This window comes from Plodia interpunctella, chromosome 28 (genome assembly GCF_027563975.2).
Source record: "Plodia interpunctella isolate USDA-ARS_2022_Savannah chromosome 28, ilPloInte3.2, whole genome shotgun sequence".
NCBI classification, from domain to species: Eukaryota; Metazoa; Arthropoda; class Insecta; order Lepidoptera; family Pyralidae; genus Plodia; species Plodia interpunctella.
This window is the reverse complement of record NC_071321.1, coordinates 3,016,729-3,035,209: the sequence shown is the minus strand read 5'-3', so window position 1 is coordinate 3,035,209 and position 18,481 is coordinate 3,016,729. Positions and strand designations below refer to the sequence as shown.

At 38.1% G+C, this 18,481-nt stretch overlaps 1 protein-coding gene across 4 annotated transcripts in view; it reads left to right on the top strand.

Annotated features, from left to right (window-relative positions):
- LOC128681815 (Krueppel-like factor 3) overlaps positions 1-18,481 on the top strand; it is a 40,460-nt gene that overhangs the window by 3,020 nt on the left and 18,959 nt on the right. For all 4 annotated transcript variants that reach the window (XM_053766021.2, XM_053766020.1, XM_053766018.1 and 1 more), the window contains 2 exons: positions 7,382-7,438; positions 15,570-15,651. In XM_053766021.2, the coding sequence (XP_053621996.1) occupies positions 7,382-7,438; positions 15,570-15,651 (139 nt within the window). The remainder of the gene's footprint in view (positions 1-7,381; positions 7,439-15,569; positions 15,652-18,481) is intronic.

The window sequence follows — 18,481 nt, the reverse complement described above, 5'->3', positions numbered from 1 at the left end:
AAAAATTACGGAATGGATTGTATAAAGTGCTTCTTCTTGAATATAATAAAAAAAGTAAAAAAAAAATACTACATCCGCATCAGAGTTGCCAGATATTTTTTTGGGTAAAGCGGGAATATTTCGGCAAACGCAGAATGTAATAGAAAAAACACGCACATAAAATGTAGTTCAATAGTTTCTTTCATATACATATTTACTAAAAACACAACAGCATAATTTTATTGAAAATATAAATTACCTATTTAATAATAGATTTAACCTTTGTGCAAAAGTATACCGATGTCGTGTTTCTTTTGCTTTGCGATTGCAAATTCAAAAAATCGGGACAGAGCTGTCCCTGGAGTCCAAAATCGGGACGGGAATGAATGCTGATCCGTATACAAACTCAGCTTGAGACTGTGCTTTATAACACCTCAACAGAACGATAATGAAGCAAGACAGTAATTAGCATAAATAAAATCGACTGATGTACCTTCAGTATTTAGTTAATATTATCTTAACCTTTTCAAACGCGACGGTTATGGGTCGTTATTATTACATATTTAGTATTTTATGGACTGTATGTATACATTTAAATTTCATTTTAAAATATAGCTCATAGCTGTTGTTGCACGCAACTAGGCCGGCGCCATTTTGTCGATTTATTGAACAAACTTTCACCCCCATGTCGGCATTCTGGGGTTGGAAATTAAAAAAAGTAGCTTATGTTTGAACTCGTGTCTTTAACTATACTTATGCATACAAAATTTAATCACATTCTGTATAGTGATTAAGCTGTGAAAGCCAGACGAGACGTTCGTATTTATAATATTATGTATGGCTAGCTATTGCCAAAATGTGTCGCGTGCGTTGGTCATACAAAATTCACCCCCATTTCCGGCTTTTGGGGGATGAGGTTGAAAAAAAGTAGCATAATTGCAGATGCCATTTCTACGTCATTATTAGATTTCCCTTTCTCATCTGAGCGTATTCCCGGAGCGTCGGAGCCCAGGGTTCGCTTTCCTACTTTTTCGTCTCCGCTTCGCACGGTCGTCGGCATCGCTAGGTTTCATAACATTTTTCTTTGATTTCATCTATATTTTGAATACTATTTATTTTTAAATCGTCGTCTAGTTGTCATAACATTTCAAGATTTCTGTTTATTCACATAATGAAATAAAGATCGTAGTATTTAATAAATACTTTTTTATTATAGTTTTAGTATTTAATAAACACTTATATTTGATCATAATCGATCGAATCAAACATAATTCATTGTGATACATTCGGGAAATTTGTTCTGCGCGGTCAGTTTTACAAATTGAATTATTGATACAGTCGACAAAAAAATATATAATCGCTTCTATTTTCTTCGAAAACTACTTCCAAGAATAGTTGCGTGAAATGGCGTCTTATGCAGCTTGCATAGAGATATGTTGTGGCTGCTGGTCTATTGTTAACTAGCTTTTGCCTGCGGTTACGTTCATGTGAACTTCATAACAGAACTTCGTTCCGAAATGAAATATATCCTGTGTCCTTCTCCGTGCTTGTAAATATGGTAAATGAGATCTTTACCTGGGGGTACGATCATTTCAAAATAAATAAAAAGTTAAAGTTTGTCACACACATACTTTACAAAATTTGGCAGTAAATACTGTGTGAGTTCTCTCGTCGAAACCCGTTCCAGGGTGCACCATCCATATCATGATATAATGCATGTCGTTTAAACTATACTGGTGTAGAAAATTTTATCTTAATGGGTTAAATATATCTCCTTCAAAATTGAGTTCCAAAATACAACCCGAACTTACATACATTGCAAGTAAATATAAGCTTGTAAAAACGCAGTTTATACACTTTTACTAGCGATCCGCCACGGCTTCGCACGGTTGCAATATTATGCATGTTACATATATGTATATAAATACGGAATCACTATTAAAAGAACCCGTAACAAAATCCGTTGCGTAGTTTCAAAGATCTAAGCATACATAGGGACAGACAGCGGCATGCGTCTTTGTTTTATACTATGTAGTGATGAGCTGAATAGAGACCACACGTTGTTTTCAAACCCCGAAACAAAAACGGAATCAATCACGCCGGAAAAACGTTGCGTGATATACTTGTGGCTAAAACTGTGCCGTTTAACGATTGTGATTCTATAAATCCGATATTGCACGGAATTGTACGTAAGTGTACACTATAATGCCGGCTTCACACTGTCGTCGAACAGTTCGCCAATCTTTGGCGGATTCGGTATACATTGCTGGTTTTCCACTGCGGTAAATAAAAGCTCTCATAAAAATTCGCAATTCATGCATTCGCGTCGGCCTGTGTCTAAGTTCGGCGACAGTGTGGAGCTGGCATGAGAACTAAGAATAATTACATTTCCACTTGTCTATATAGAGTACTAGCTGCGCCAGTGGCTTCGCTTCCGTTGGAATTTCAGGATTTAAAGTACCCTATCTGTTATTCCAGGTTATATTCTACCCGAGTACCAAATTTCATAATAATCCGTCCAGTAAGTAGATTTTGCTTGAAAATGTAACAAATATACATACACACAAATCCTTACAAACTTTCGCATTTATATTAATATAGGATACATTCATTCAAGATCTATCGAACCCGGGACCTCCGTTACATCATTCCGGCATGACCATTAGGGTACAGTGCTCGTCATTATGGTAGGAAGATGATTATTTACACTATGAAATATGGTCGATTTTTGACGTCCTATGACGAAAACGCCCGGCAGACTGCAATGATCGACATAAAGCTAATTGTATAAATGGATATTTCCTACGCATCGTGTTATGCCATGATGCGTAAAAATGGGGGTAAGGCTCGGGCTTAGCTTTACGATAAACAAAATAATTTTAATGTGTGTATACGCGAGAAATGCATATTGTATTATTATGAAATCAGCCAGTACAGGCTTAACTCTGGAATAATCTTCCATCCATCCATCTTGTCATCCGTGAAAACCGTACAAAAATCTGTCTGGTACTTTTTGGGTTCCGTTCATAAAGACAGACAGACGCGAGAGCGGGACTTCTTTTTATAATATGTAAGGATCTGTGGTCGTATTGTATCTCACTCATCTTGAAAATCATTTATTCAGAAATTAGGCCTTCACAGGCACTTTTTCACGTCATATTCTAAATTAAATGATATTTACCAAAGCTACAATCTACTAGCATTTCGGAACGACTACTGCTGAGAAGAAATGCCGAAAGAAACTCATTCAAACAGTATTGGTCCCTATTATGCCAGAAGGGCTTACCATTTTTTAAATATAAATTTATGTACAATTTTTTATCAGTAATATAACAATGTAAGTACACTCCTGAAGAGATTACGACTCCTACCCACAGGAGTATTGTACGATAATGTGTCAACGTAATGTCAACCTGTATGTAATGCTAGCTCCACACTGTCGCCGAACTCGGACATATGCCGACGCGAATGCTTGAACATTGCGTAGTTATGAGTGATTTTATTTACCGCAATGAAAAACTAGCAATGTATACCGAATCCGCCAAAGTTTGGCGAACTGTTCGACGACAGTGTGGAGCCGGTATAAAACGAAAAAGCGGCGACGCTCTACTATAGAAAATAAAATAACAAATAGTGATAAACGCCCCCGCTTAAGGCGCCGCTGTCACTCAAGCGCTACCCTTGCACACAGTTAATGCGATTAACACACAAAAACCCGTGAGCCGCAATTATTTTTTGTCGATTTCGAGCAAAAAAATAACTTTTCGCGCTACGATACTGGTTGTATGTCGGTTTGACGAGTTATGGCGTGCGTTACATCGTGATTAAATGTTTGTCTTGAATAGTTTTTTTGAGACAAACAGAAACTGCAATGCATTTGTATGATTTAGCAAAAAAAAATATTTCACGGAATTACAAAATGGTGGATTGATATGACAGCTCTACCAGTCCAGCAGCTATATAAGAGGGAACGATAAAATACATTTATAAATATAAATAGAAACAATACTCATCTGATACATAAGTATTAGATAAAATATCATTATAAAATGATCCTTAATAATCCCTCTGTTCTATTTAGTTTCAATCGAATTATTCTTATAATTATTATTATTAGTTCGACATTTTATTCCAAGTAGTTTATTTATTTAGTTCATTCTAATTTGACGACCTCGGTGGCGCAAAGTGCTTGCCTCGGAACCGACAGGTCCCGGGTTCGAATCCCGGTCTGGTCATGATGAAAAATTATATCTTTCTGATTGGCCCGGGTCTTGGATGTTTATCTATGTGTATTTGTTATAGAATATAGTAACTTTGAGTTAGTATCCCATAACACAAGTCTCGAACTTACTTTGGGGCTAGCTCAATCGATGTGATTTGTCCTAATATATTTATTTATTTAGTTCACCATCAGTAGGGATTTTAATGTCCCGGTAGTTGGGGCACGGACACGGATAAGTTTGTCGGGGGCCGTGGTCCGTCACGTCACGCCGAACGACACTAATAATGTAATTTGATTCCGTCGAAAAATATTTCAATTATAAGAAGTTATATAGTCATTTGAGTCCAGATCCAGCTTCGGGAACATATGGGATCTCCACCTGGATGAAGCGCGAGATACTTCACGTCATACACACGTCATTTATTTCAAATTTTATTTCAATAAGAATATTTTTCAAGTTATGGTTTTCTGCGCCTTATCGTCAGAGCAACGTTGACCTTTCCTCTCACACCCGATCCTTGTTACAAAGCAATAAAGACTACAATTATTGTAATTTTAATGGCATCTTAGCAAGGTCACGATGCCACCAACCGGATTAGTTTGTCGTGTCATGTTGGTTACTTACATTATGTCGGCTGTACACTATCGGTAAATATAAGAACATTATGTAATGTTTTTATATCTGCGGCCAAATTTGACGGTACTAATCCACGGGCCAAGCCTAATGGGCAAATTTGTTGTATGTGTTTTTATTTTTGATCTGAATACTTTTTGAGTACCAGTATACGGAAATATCTTCTTCAATGGCAACAACTTCCTTCTTAAATGGCTAAATGTTTGAGGACCAATACAACACCACCGACACAGCACTTTATGTGACGTCATACAGGTGCAGATTGTTAGAGCAGGACAGTGTAAGTGAAAAATGTTGATCATAAAGTACCTTTACCTTTAGAACGTTACATATATTTAGATTTCGTTCACTTATATATTTTCAAAGTCCAATTTGTGTTGGGCCTTTAGGTGCCTGTGCCCAGCATTGGCACACAAAATCATAATAATTTCCAGACATCGACAGCCCTACACCGCTCCATATTTGCGCGCCGCGACAAGCTCGGCCGATGCCAAAATAGTGAAAGCAAATGTTATGTTCTCACGGTGGTACAGTTTTATATTAAGCCCATTTTACACTATATTTCGGGCCAACGTTGCGGCCCATCTCCTGCTCGCTATACCAGATAAAACTATATATCATGTATTTGCTATATATCATGTCGGCTATCATTATTGCGATATCTATACTTCTATACTATTATTATAAAGAGGTAAGGGTTTGTGAGGCCGTATGTTTGGGGCGGGTAATCTCCGTACCCATACCCATTTCAAAAACTCTTTCACCATTAGAAAGGTACATTATCCAAAATTGCTATAGGCTATAAGTTATCTCAAAATTCACACGGGAGCGAAACCCCGGGCAACATGTAGTACCTCATATTTTGGCTAATAGGGTAGATTGCAATAAAAAAATATGTTTAATCCAGATAAAATAGGTACATTTAAGATCGTTGTGATATTTTAAAGACTATAACGATGCAGCTGGATGACTATAGGAACATAGGCGATAGTGTACAGTCAACAGCACATCAACCTACCCAAATTCATTGCAAACTCGCCGCCATTACCGCGACATAGAGGTTTATGCAGGGCAACATGATGTGCGGTTGACTGTACTCGTATAGTCGTTGTACGTATTTGGCCCCGCTCGCAATCTCGCGTTGGCCCATCGTGTAAACTGGGCTGTTATTCCGTGCCGCAGTAGAAATATATAGAGTCCCTTTCACGTGCAAGGCAGTGTAATTAATCAGAGATAACTAAATTGCTTGATAAAGAAGCCATTATGATAACGTATTGCATACGTTTAATGCGCGTGAAGTCATTAAAGCCTTCGGCATGAATTTAATAAAGAGTAGAAAGTTTAGTAATGTTTGTGAAGGGCCTTATTAATCATTAGTAGGAAAGACTTCGTCTTCTAGTTCATAGATGAAATAATATAAACAGAGCAGAGGTCGAGTCTCTTATCTCTCATATCTGCATGTGGTTTCGTTCGTGGCTGTGACGCCGCGGAGCCCAGCGTACATAATAACCTTACAATTTTGAAGATTCGGCGGTGATTTTATAACTGCATAGGTATAGTTAATGATATAGGCTACTATAGAGCAGAAGGCAACAGCTAATCTTCAATAAAGGCTTATTTTTCAAGCGGAGTTAGGTATTTGAGGCGTCTCGCCAATATAATGAAAGACTAGTAGGTATAGTACCTATATGGTTCCGTCTATGATGATAATAAATTAATTCGCACAGAACCCACAGTAAACGTTAGTATACATATTGTTAAGAGTATGATAGTAAGTTATTTAAATGAATCTGGGTTCAGTGTTTAGGTATGGGTATATACACCTTACCAACATAACTGAGATATACGAAGGGATGTATTACGTAGGGAACAAATATCTGGCTATACCGCTCCTGGCAGAAGGGGGAAACTCAAGAAGTGCTGGCTTGATGTCGTCCAGGATGATATGCGTGACAATGGTCTGACAACTAGGGATGCCGGCGACCGCGCTAAGTGGAGACGAAAATGTTGGAAAACGGACCCTGGGCTCCGACGCTCCAAGAAAAAGCTAGAACGTGGTTCCGTCTACAATTCCGTGTATAAAGCAGTATCGTGATTGTCAGATATTACAAAACTGAAGCACATAATTTTAATACGATAGAAAGTTAATGATGTCGTGGGAGCGCAGCTTGTGCAACCGTGTCCTGCCGATGACAAATTGTTTTATACTAGTTCTTGCATGTGGCTACTCCCTCATAAAACATATTCTTTAATTCAAACATAATCGTTCTTATTCCGATTACATTACTTATCTTAAACTAGCGACCTGGACCGGCTTCGCTCGGGTACAAACATAAATTATAGGTACACTTACACCTGAATGAAAAATTATTATCTCACCAAAGATTTTATCGACATATTCGACAGTTCACAGAACTGGACTGTTCCGTCGTACTTCGATAGTTTTTTCTGTGTATGTAATGTACATTCTTTCGCGGCATTGTTTGCAGTGTATGTTGCATTGCAGTGTTTTGGAAACAACTATGGTACTATTTTTTTTGTTTCAGGATGACATAGAGGGCGCGGCTCGCCGGGAAGGCGGCGTGCGGCCCACCAGTATGGAGGTAAGATTATAATTACTCTTCAATAAGCTTTAGAGATTACGCAATAAGTACTTGAAAAACAAATGCAAGTTATATGGATTTTTGCCGACCTTACCGCGCCACAAACAAAACGCCGCTGACGCACCGCCGACACAATCCATATCAGCCGATAGATCGTTCGTGATATTATGGACAGATGGCGCCTATGGTAGAAATGACAAGACTGAATCGCGGTGTTGAAATTTCCAAGATTGAATGCATATATACGACCACCAATGTGACACCGTTGGAGTCGCGGTTCCCCAGGCACTACACCCGATCTGTGGAGGTTGAGCATAACACATACTTCCATTGAAGTGCTGGCTCGTCAAGGGTTAAATACGTATCAATGGACCAGGAAGAAAGCTGAAAAGCGTGCGAAGTGAAGAAGAAAAAGTAGGAAAGCGGGCAACCCTGAGCTCTTGGATGTGTAATGGCTGAGGAAGAATTAGAAAAAAAACGCTCAAATAAGAGACAGATCTTGCACATATCAATATGTTACAATTGCAATTCGTTGAATAATTCAAAATTTAACTCGCGTATAGCATAGTAAGTAGATCATAGAATAAAATATATCGATTTTTTATTCAAATTATAGCTTTGAATTGAATGAGTCTGGTTTGGTATCACACCTTGGGACAAAAACTTGAGGTTGCTTATACGGCTATAGGTATAGCATTTAAAAACGTACTATAGCCATTATGTTTTCAAATATGGTATACGCAACTTTATGAAATCACGTAAAGTCCCAGGTTCGAATCCTACTCGTGCCACATGTGTTTGTGTGGTTTGATTTCATAGACCGCGTTTACCACTGCGCCACCTTACATTGGATTGGATCCAGTCAACTTTGACGTCAACGACAAAATGCGCGACGGCGTTTTTTCCGGTTAAAGTTTAATGGTGCAACCCACTCTGTGATTTACACCTATATTTAACTCGCTAATTTCATTGCTACTGAATTGTACCTACTCAAAATTAACCTTACGATTTAAGACGGCTTAACGTAGGTGTAATATATAATTTGTGAAGGCTAATTAAAGTTATAGAAGGACCTAATGGTGTAACAAACACGGTACTATCACCAAATGGGGCGAGCGTTGCAAAATACGAACCAAAATGTTTAATTTGACGTCGCATTTGCATGTAGGGCTGTCGAGTTTCAGCAATAAATATGTTAGTTTTTTATTTCATTGTCGAGTAGAACCTTTCACTGACTCTTAATAATTTAACCTAGTTAATTTACTTTTTTATTTTTCTTAATTTCAGCCAGTATTTTTCAGTAATTTTCTAAATTATAATATCATCATGGTTAATTTTTTTATTCCATAATTGCTATTTTATCAGGGAAGTCTTGTTATCAGTAATATTATTACTTTTTAACTATTCATACTAATATTATAAATGCGAAAGTCTGTCTGTTCCGCTTTCACGGCTAAACCGCTGGACCAATTCTGATGAATATATTCCGTTCAAACATAGGCTACATTTTTCGAAAAATCAACCCCCATGACTCTAATGGGGGATGAAAGTTTGTGTGAAAATCGTCTGTTCCGCTTTAGCACATAAATTCATGCGGGCGAAGCCGCGGGCAAGAACTAGTATCTATATAATTAGACTGTGAGGCCTCCTTGAATAAATAAGTAATAACTTTATTGCACGAAAGTAAATACATAAAATTAATACGTTTATACTTTGTAAAATGTAACAAGAGTCCTGTGACAGATGTCCAGTAGTATAAACATTTGCAACACAATTTTATTCAACTGGCATGGTCTCGGTATCTCAGTGGTTAGTTTCGGACTGTCCCGCTGAGGCAGGAACGTGGCTTAGATTCCCGCTGGACACCAGATTTTTCATCTCTGTCCAAATCGATATCGATACCCGCTGGATTCTAGAAATTTTTCACCAAAACGAAACTTTGGGTTTAAACGCGCGCCAACCCTACACGTTGGCTAAAGTAAATAATATAATTGACCCATTGATTTGTCAGTTACCTGATGATGTCGATCGTAAACCAACGAACGAACCGTGAAAGTTGTCGATGCCCGGATTTAGTTCAGCCATTACCATTTGTCCGACATTCGTGATTTATGCGGGTGATATTATTCGAACGGTTCGTAACTTTTCGTGAGAAATCGACCACGTGGTTTCTTACGCGGTAATATCCTTTTTTGGTTATGAAAAATAATTACTACATACGATTTGACGACCTATAGGAAATTGGAAGGAATATGAGTATGAAGAATTATACAAAGTCGGGCTCCGCCTCTGTCTATTTCTAAGCTTTGATTTTGATACAGTTTTCAGTCATTCAGACAATTAATTCCCGAAGGTTTCTAATCGTAGGATCGCTAGTAGAATAAATAAATATGAAATATAATATAAATAAACATATTAGGTCAAATCACTCAGATTGAGCTAGCCCCAGAGCAAGTACGAGACGTGTGTTATGGGATACTAACTCAACTATAGTATATTTTATAACAAATACATTATATACTTATAGATAAACATCCAAAACCCGTGCCAATCAGAAAAAGACCATTTTCCATGACCCGACCTAGGATCGAATCCGGGACCTCTGGGTTCAGACTTTACCACTGCACCCTCATGGGTGGCCTCATGGTGGTGGTGGTGGTGGTGACCTCATGGTCGTCAAATGTCACAATCGGTATCACAAAGCAAAATCATAATTCTCATACAAATCAACTTTACAGGAGTGACGTAATGAATTATTCATTCGAAATCTTATAGTAGCGCGTCGACGGTCGATTGTTTAGCCGCGTTTGATTTAAGGTTATATTATTCATTGGAACTGGTGCAGACATGGGTTTACGCCAAGTATTTGCCCGTATTCTTCACAAACAGCTCGGCGTAAACCCATCTCAAAGTTTGGTTTGCGTTGGGCCGTTTGGGAAGAAACCGCGCAGCTATGGCCTGGTGCAATATTGCTGTGTATTAATTAATTTGCTTTCTGGTTGAAGCGGTGGTGGGCAAGTGGTTAAGACCGTCTGCCTGTGATCGAAAGGTCCCAGGTTGAAATCCTACTCGTGCCACATGAGTTTGTATACCAATCTGACTCAGTTTTCATAACACTTGCTTTCAAAAAAATATAAGATAAAAATCTGAAAAATACCATTTTCAATCTTGACCTGATCGGGTTCGAACCCGGTATTAACGTATTATATAGACGTCTACGACTAATACTGTTCAACACGAGTGAACTGTCTACAAGTGTGGAAGTTTCCTCCCGAGGTTTTCCTTCACCACTATAACCACTTTATCTTCTTTGCGTGTCGATGGCAAATCTACAATGCTCTATTGGGTGCTAAATATATTCTTGCCAGAACCGAGCCACTTCGACTACTATATCAGTCAGATTTGAGACAGACAGACGAACTTATTTGGAACGTGTAGGATTCGTTCCTGGTACTTTTCGATCACAGGCATAATGACTTATGCTATACACCGCTGTAACGCCCATGCCCGACGTTTACGAAAGCGGCAGCCACGCCCGCTAACACGCCATATTCATCATGACTTGTGCCACATACTATCATGGTTATTTAGTGTTTTATAGCATGTGCTTCCGCCCTTGAATAGGGCAAATAGATTTAGCAGCTGATGTGAAAAACACTAAAAGAGGGTTGACGTCAGTCAGACGGCCGGTTGTAAAATCACAGCCGCATCTACAGAATTTTAAATTTGTGGCGTCTCAGCCTTAATAAATTGAACGGGTTACAGCACCGAAAGGCTTTCGAAAGCAAACCCATTCCAAAAACCCCTTCAAAACCCGTGAAAGGGATAGCGGTCCGGTCCCTGTTTAACACTCAGCTTTTGCTCGCGGATTGGTCCGCGTATTTGTATTTAAATAGCGGCCCGCCGTCGGGTAAAAACATAAAAAAATTATACACCTAAACCTTATTCAAAAATCACACTATCTTTTTGTGAAAACCGCATCCGTGCAGTAGTTTTTGAGTAGGTACAGATGAAACAGACGCGGCAGGAATTTGTTTTATAATATGTAAGCATTCTCATCTTCGTTACCAATATAATATTATTTTTGCCAAATTTTAATGCGTTTGACGTAAAGCGACATCTCTTAACGCCATCCACTTTATGACCTAAACTGAACTGCATCGCAAATTCGTACCATAGACTTATTTTTTAGTTTGAATGCGATTCATTTTAGGTTGCGAAATTGTACGGATTCGTTCTGTAAAAGTTGATAGTAGGCCTGAAGTCGAACGCACTCAAATTGGCAAAAATAATAATATAGGAAAGGATAGGTGTTGATTTCTGCACGTATTTGCCGTCAGTTATAACGAGACAGTCATAATATCACAATTGCAAGCCAGTCAAGGCAGTATACATATAAAAGGCTCGAGCCACAATATAAGAAAACTGCATTTCCCGACTGCGGGTGTGGCGTTTTCGTAACGAGTCGGCATCCTCATTATAATGTCAGGGTAGGGTCTCACTTCCAGCGAATTTATTTAACCCGACTATTGCACAGAATCGAGACACATGTTTGACCGTCGTATTGCACCGGTAAGGTCGTAAGGTAGACATTTATGAATATTTTTGTTGTCAGTGAAGCGACTTTTGATTTTGGTTAAACCACGGTGTGCAAAGCAAGCGGAGAAACCATTCTAAACAAGTTTTTTTTACAAAATTGTCATTTTGTCCACATGTTTTTATTGTCGTCAGAGAGATCTTGTGGCATTTAACGCCTAACAAAAAACACATGGCCGTACTTGAATGATTCGTTGACTTTATAAATTACTAGATGTTGCCGGGGCTTCGCTCCCGTGGGTATTTTGAGATAAAACATAGCCTATAGCAATCTTGGATAATGTACCTTTCTAATGGTGAAAGAATGTTTGAAATCAGTTCGGTAGTTTCGGAGATTACCCCCACCTCAAACATACAAAGTCATAAACTCACAAACGCTTACCTCTTTATAATAATAGTATAGATAGTTCTAAACTGTGTGGCAGCCCTATGTGGTTTCACTTCAAGCGTTTTGATAAATAAACGTGTCAAGACACATACATGCATGTCGGATGCAACTGGGCGCGGCTGTGTGTGCAATACATGTTCTTTAATGCAACAGTGACCACGAAGTTTATGAGTTTTTTACACGCATACGGGAACACAAGGTGGAAGTGAATTTATTTTGAGTAGCGTCTATTGGTATCGATATTGTTATATTTATAACACTAGCCTTTGCCCGCGGCTTCGCCCGCGTGTATTTCCCACTGGAACAGTATTTTTTCCGGGATGAAAGAAACTCTATGTCCTTTTCCCTACATACAATTTTGATTGTATTTATTTTGTTTTGATTCCATACATGTAGTTTGCTACATGTATGCAAAATTTCAAGAAGTAGTTGAGTAGTTAGAGCGTGAAGAGGTAACTAACTCATTTTCGCATTTATAATATTAGTTAGGATCATCATCATGGGGTGCCGTCTTCGAATTGAAGTTTGGAGGTCAGCACACGGAAACCCTCGCGGCTTTGGGCCGCTATTTTCAATTGGTTGTATCCAAGTCCGGTCCAATCCTTTATGTCATCAAACCACTTTCGTCGAGGGCGGCCAGGAGGTCTTTTGCCAAGGATTTCACCCATTATTATATATTAGTTAGGATAACTTGCAAGATTTGATTACAGACGAGCCGAGACAGATGAAACTAATAAAGGCATACACATGCTAATTGCAAACGACGAATGAGGTCGCCACCGTACGACCTTATCAATACTATTATTATAAAGAGGTAAGCGTTTGTGAGTTTGTAGGTTTGAGGTAATCTCCGAAACTACCGAACCGATTTCAAAAATTATTTCACCATTAGAAAGGTACATTATCCAAGATTGCTAGGCTATATTTTACTTCAAAATTTCAACTGAAGCCAAGCCCCGGGCAACATCTAGTCTATACTAAAGAGGTAGGCTTTTGTGAGTGTATGAGTTTGTATGTTTGAGGCGGGTAATCTCTGAAGCTATCGAACCGATTTCAAAAATTCTTTCACCATTAGACATTATCCAATCAATAGTACATTATCCAAGATTTCTATAGGCTATATTTTATCGCAAAATTCCCACGGGAGCGAAGCCCCGGGCAACATCTAGTACTATAACAAACTGAAATTAGTTATTAATTATTCAACTTCGAATGGCTTGCCTTGTGCACGCCTCGATCGAAGACGAGCCGGTTGCGAAACGGTCGTGCATCGACCACGCCCTGTGGCATGCATCGTGATCGTGACTGCATTTAGATCGCTGGTTAAGCAACGCGTGGTGTGTCCGCTTGTTGATGGGTGTCAGTGCTTAATACGTGTTGGGGGTGACTGTCTCGTGGGAATTTAGGAGAAGGTGAAGAATCTGAATAGCTATACGGGTTTGACATAGACGATAGGCTAGCCTGTCACTATTTCGTTTACCTTTACACTACATAATATACAAGTTTATTTGTTTCGCTACAACTTTTGAACGGCTGAACAGATTTTCATGAAACGTGGCTAAGAACACTCGGGATAAAATCATCTATGACACAAAAAAAAACACTAAACGAAAATCGGTTCATCCGTTTGGGAGCTACGATGCCTCAGATACACAGACAGACACGTTAAACTTATAACACCCCTCTTTTTGTGTCGGAGGTTGAAAACAGTCGCTTCACGTTGTTTGTCTGTGTCTATGTATGCTTTGATTTTTAAAACTGCAATCTATTTTGCGTTTTTGTTAAATATTGTGGTTCCTAAGGAAGATTAGGTAAGGTATATAAGTTATTATGGTTGTACTTGAGAGTAGCCGGGTCGGTCCTCTAGTTTATTAATTTATAATTTGTGTGCGTTTAACCTAAATCTAACCTGATGGAAAGATTAGGTCCAGAGTGTTTGTTACACGTAAGCTCAAAAAAATGTTTATTCACACTTGCCTTGAAGATCATTAAATTAAAGCTTCGCTCCCGGGAGAATTTCGAGATAGAAAGTACCCCATGTGTTATTCCAGGTTATATTCTACGCGTGTACTAAATTTCATAACAATCGGTCCAGTAGAATTTGCGTGAAAGAGTAACAATCATACATACATCCTCACAAACTTTCGTATTTGTAATATTAGTAGGGTATTAGAAAGGAGAACGTGGAGACGGGCGTGGTGTTATACCACGATGATTTGCGCAACTCTGAGCATCTTCGTAAGGCCGTTTTCTCACTGGCACGACTTGATCGTCTTCATAAGGCCATCTTCTCACTAGCGTTACCCAGCGTTTTTGTTTGTTTGAAATATTCTTTTGACACATGTAATGCTCGTGTCAGAAATACAACGCTACGTTCCATTACATACCTATGTCTAGTAATCAACGAAATCGTATCATTTTATTGTCGTTTATCTCAAAAATTGAGTCATTTTAATATGTTGGATGTATAGATTCTTCTGGCGTGGTTGTATTGTATGAGTGCTTTTATTTATCGCAATGAAAAATCTGTGGCTGTAATATCGTGTATGTATGCCGAATGTATACCGAATTCGCCGAAGTTTGGCGAATTGTTCGACGTCAGTGTGGAGACGGCATAACGATCGATCTTGACTTGGATACTTGTGCGAATGTTTGCGCCTACTTGCCACTAGATGTCGCTAGGTAGTCGTAAAAGTAATGTCAGATGCATTCACTCTGACGCCAGTGTTGGAGCCAGCATCGCCCCATTGCTCCATTGCGCTCCGACGTCCTTCCGTCACGTTGGGTCATGGCGCGGTGGGACAGTCTCAAAATTGACCCAGAAGCGGGACGTCCCGGAAAATTCGGAACGGTTGGCAAGCCTAGTCACAACGTGAGCATGACTGAGCAATGGCGGCAATCAAGAAGAGCCATCATCTTAATAACACTCGAGAAGAAGAAGTATATTTTTCTAATTGGTGAAAATATATAAACAAACAAGGCCCGAGGGTCTTGGATGTTTATCTATTATATGTATTGATTATAAAATATAGTATCGTTGTGTTAGTATCCCTAAACAAAAGTCTCCAACTTATTTTGGGGCTAGCCCAATCTGTGCGATTTGTCCTAATGTGTTTATTTATTTAAGTAACAGTTCTCTTCTTGCAGGCATGCGGCCCCCCGATCCAGTTGGAACCAGTCGACCTGAGCCTCAAACGTCCACCGACTCCACGTAGACGACGTAACACCAGTAAGTTTTGTTCCTTATTAACTTACTAGCTTTTGTCCGCGGCTTCACCCGCGTTCATTTCAGTTAACAGTTATTTTTTCTGGATGAACCCTATGTCCTTCTCCATACTTCATACTATATGTATGCAAAAATTCAAGAAGATTGGTTGGGTAGATAGAGCGTGAAGAGGTAACAAACAAACTTACATTCTTCAGATAAGTGTTATTTATGGGATTTTTCGTGGTTACCCACCGAAATTCAAAATACTCTTTTGTTTTTTCATAAATAATAACCACTAAAAATACTTTCATCTCTAATTAAATCTGCGCTGACGGCGGCCATTTTGGTTCAACTCATGTGCCGAGGAATTGTACTTGCGCATTTGTAATATTAGTTAAGATTAAGATGTTACGGCCAAACCCCGTAGACCGGATAATAGGTTAAGCCGGTCTTCGTTGATTACACCTGGGTGTATCGTTTTTATTTCCTTGTTTTTTTTTGTAATCATTTCATTTTTTTCGTTTAGTAACCAAAAAAAAATATTGTGGCAACCTTAGTTGTAAATAAGACTGATAGCGTTTAGATTTACTGTTAACAAGCCTACGAGCATTTTCCATACACGTCGCGAGATAGCGAGAGTGTTGTTAAGGAGAGTGTACACAACGAACGACAAGTGGGTCGTACACGGGCTGTAAATAAAGCTTGTCTTTTAGACTCGTGGCACAGTATAATAAAGAGTACTTATAGCACCGTTTAATGAGATTCATACAGTTATTAATTAAAATATTAGGACAAATCACACAGATTGAGTTAGCCCCAAAGTTAGTTCGAGACTTGTGTTATGGGATACTAACTCAATACAAAATATTTTATAACAAATACATATATAGATAAGCATCCAAGACCCGGGCCAATAAGAAAAATATAGTTTTCCATCATGACCCGACCGGGGATTGAACCCGGGACCTCTCGGTTCAGAGGCCAGCACTTTACCACTTCGCCACCAAGGTCGACAAACAGTTGTTCAATGGCCTTGCAATAATGAAGACCAGCGTCGATAATGCAGTCAGGGTTGTCACAAAATTATATATAATAATCCCACTTTAATTATAATGTAAAAGTAAATTTGTTTGACTTCACGATATAGGAGTATGGAGGGAACTGGTCATCTCGTTTCTCCTATATTTTCATGTAAGTTAATTGTGTTTCACATCGATATATATATATATATATATATATATATATATATATATTATAATCAGCACTCGGATCACAATCATAACCTGTTTTGATATACCTTTTGACTATGTACATTATGTACTTTTATATATTATTAGAAAGAAAAAAAAACATTGTAAGAAACAATAATGGTAAGCCGATCTGGTATGATAGGGACCAACACTGTTCAAATGAGTTTCTTTCGGCATTTCTTCTCAACAGTGGTCGTTCCGAAATGCCAGTAGTTTGTAGCTTGTGAGAAATAACTATAAATATAAAGATTGACGAGAAAAAGTGCCTGTGAAGGTCTAATTTCTGAATAAATGATTTGAATTTGATTTTGAATTTGAAAAATTTGAAAATAGGGAACGGAATTTTTTATTTTGTGCCGTTAAGAAATATATCCTGTGGGAAACTAAAATAGAAAAAAAAACAGTCGTGAATGCAATCAAATATTCATAGTAATCGATAGGTACAATCATATGATTATTATTTTATAAATTTGATAGACGTGCTTTTATTAAGAAATTTTTAACGAGGCGACAGTTTTTGTAAAACTATCGGCCCGTCCCTGTTTTACTTGAGTAAAACCATAAAAACTGTACACCTAAACTTTTCTCTTGAATCAGTTGAATCTCTTTATCTATTAAAAACTAGCAAGACAAAGATTATTTATTTGCAAAAACATGAGTTTTCATTTTTTTACAATGTGGTGTTAAAAGAAAAATTTAATCCTACATGTTTCACCGTCCACGGGTATGCAAATTTAAATGGAGAGCATGCTATAATCCCACAAAACAAAATCGAATAAATAAAAGTAACTAAATTAATTAAATTTTTATCTAAATCTATCATTACGATTATTTAATCGTTCAAATTATAATAACATTTATCAATCAGCAAGGACCTGAGGTGCTTTTTAAATAAATTTAAATTCTGATCTTTAATTTGTTGTGGAATTTTGTTATAAATTTTAGGTACATACAATACTTTTACTGAGTGATGCCGTTTTAGAAGGGTGTAAACATAGTCGATAATTATCCCGATGATTTCTTAACACAACATCACAAAGGCGTGGGAATAAATGAGCATTACATTTAACAAATATTGCAACCTCAGCATACCACAGCAGCGCACATACGGGCAGACAAACAGACAGCGGGAAGCCATTTTGTTTTATACTACTGTAGTGTTATGTAGAAGTGTTTGACCCTAAGACGGAGAGCGGAGAGACTTGAAACGCTTACTTCCAAAATGTTTATTTTAAAATAAAATTTTTTTTTTTTGGATCCTCAAAACAAGCCCTTTAATTGATATGTCATACAATTACAGTATATATTGCGAAACTTATAAAAAAATTATAATTTACTACGACATTCGCATAGCTTATTCAGGTTTTATGAAATAACTTTAAAAAGTGTTAAACTTAAAGGCATACAATAAATATACCCGTTTTTCATTTACCAGTTTTGACTCGGTGGCGCAGTGGTAAAGTTCTTGCCACTGAACCGAGAGGTCCCGATCCGAGGGTTCGATCCCCGGTCGGGTCATGATGGAAAATGATCTTTTTCTGATTGGCCAATGTCTTGGATGTTTATCTATATATGTATTTGTTATAAAATATAGTATCGTT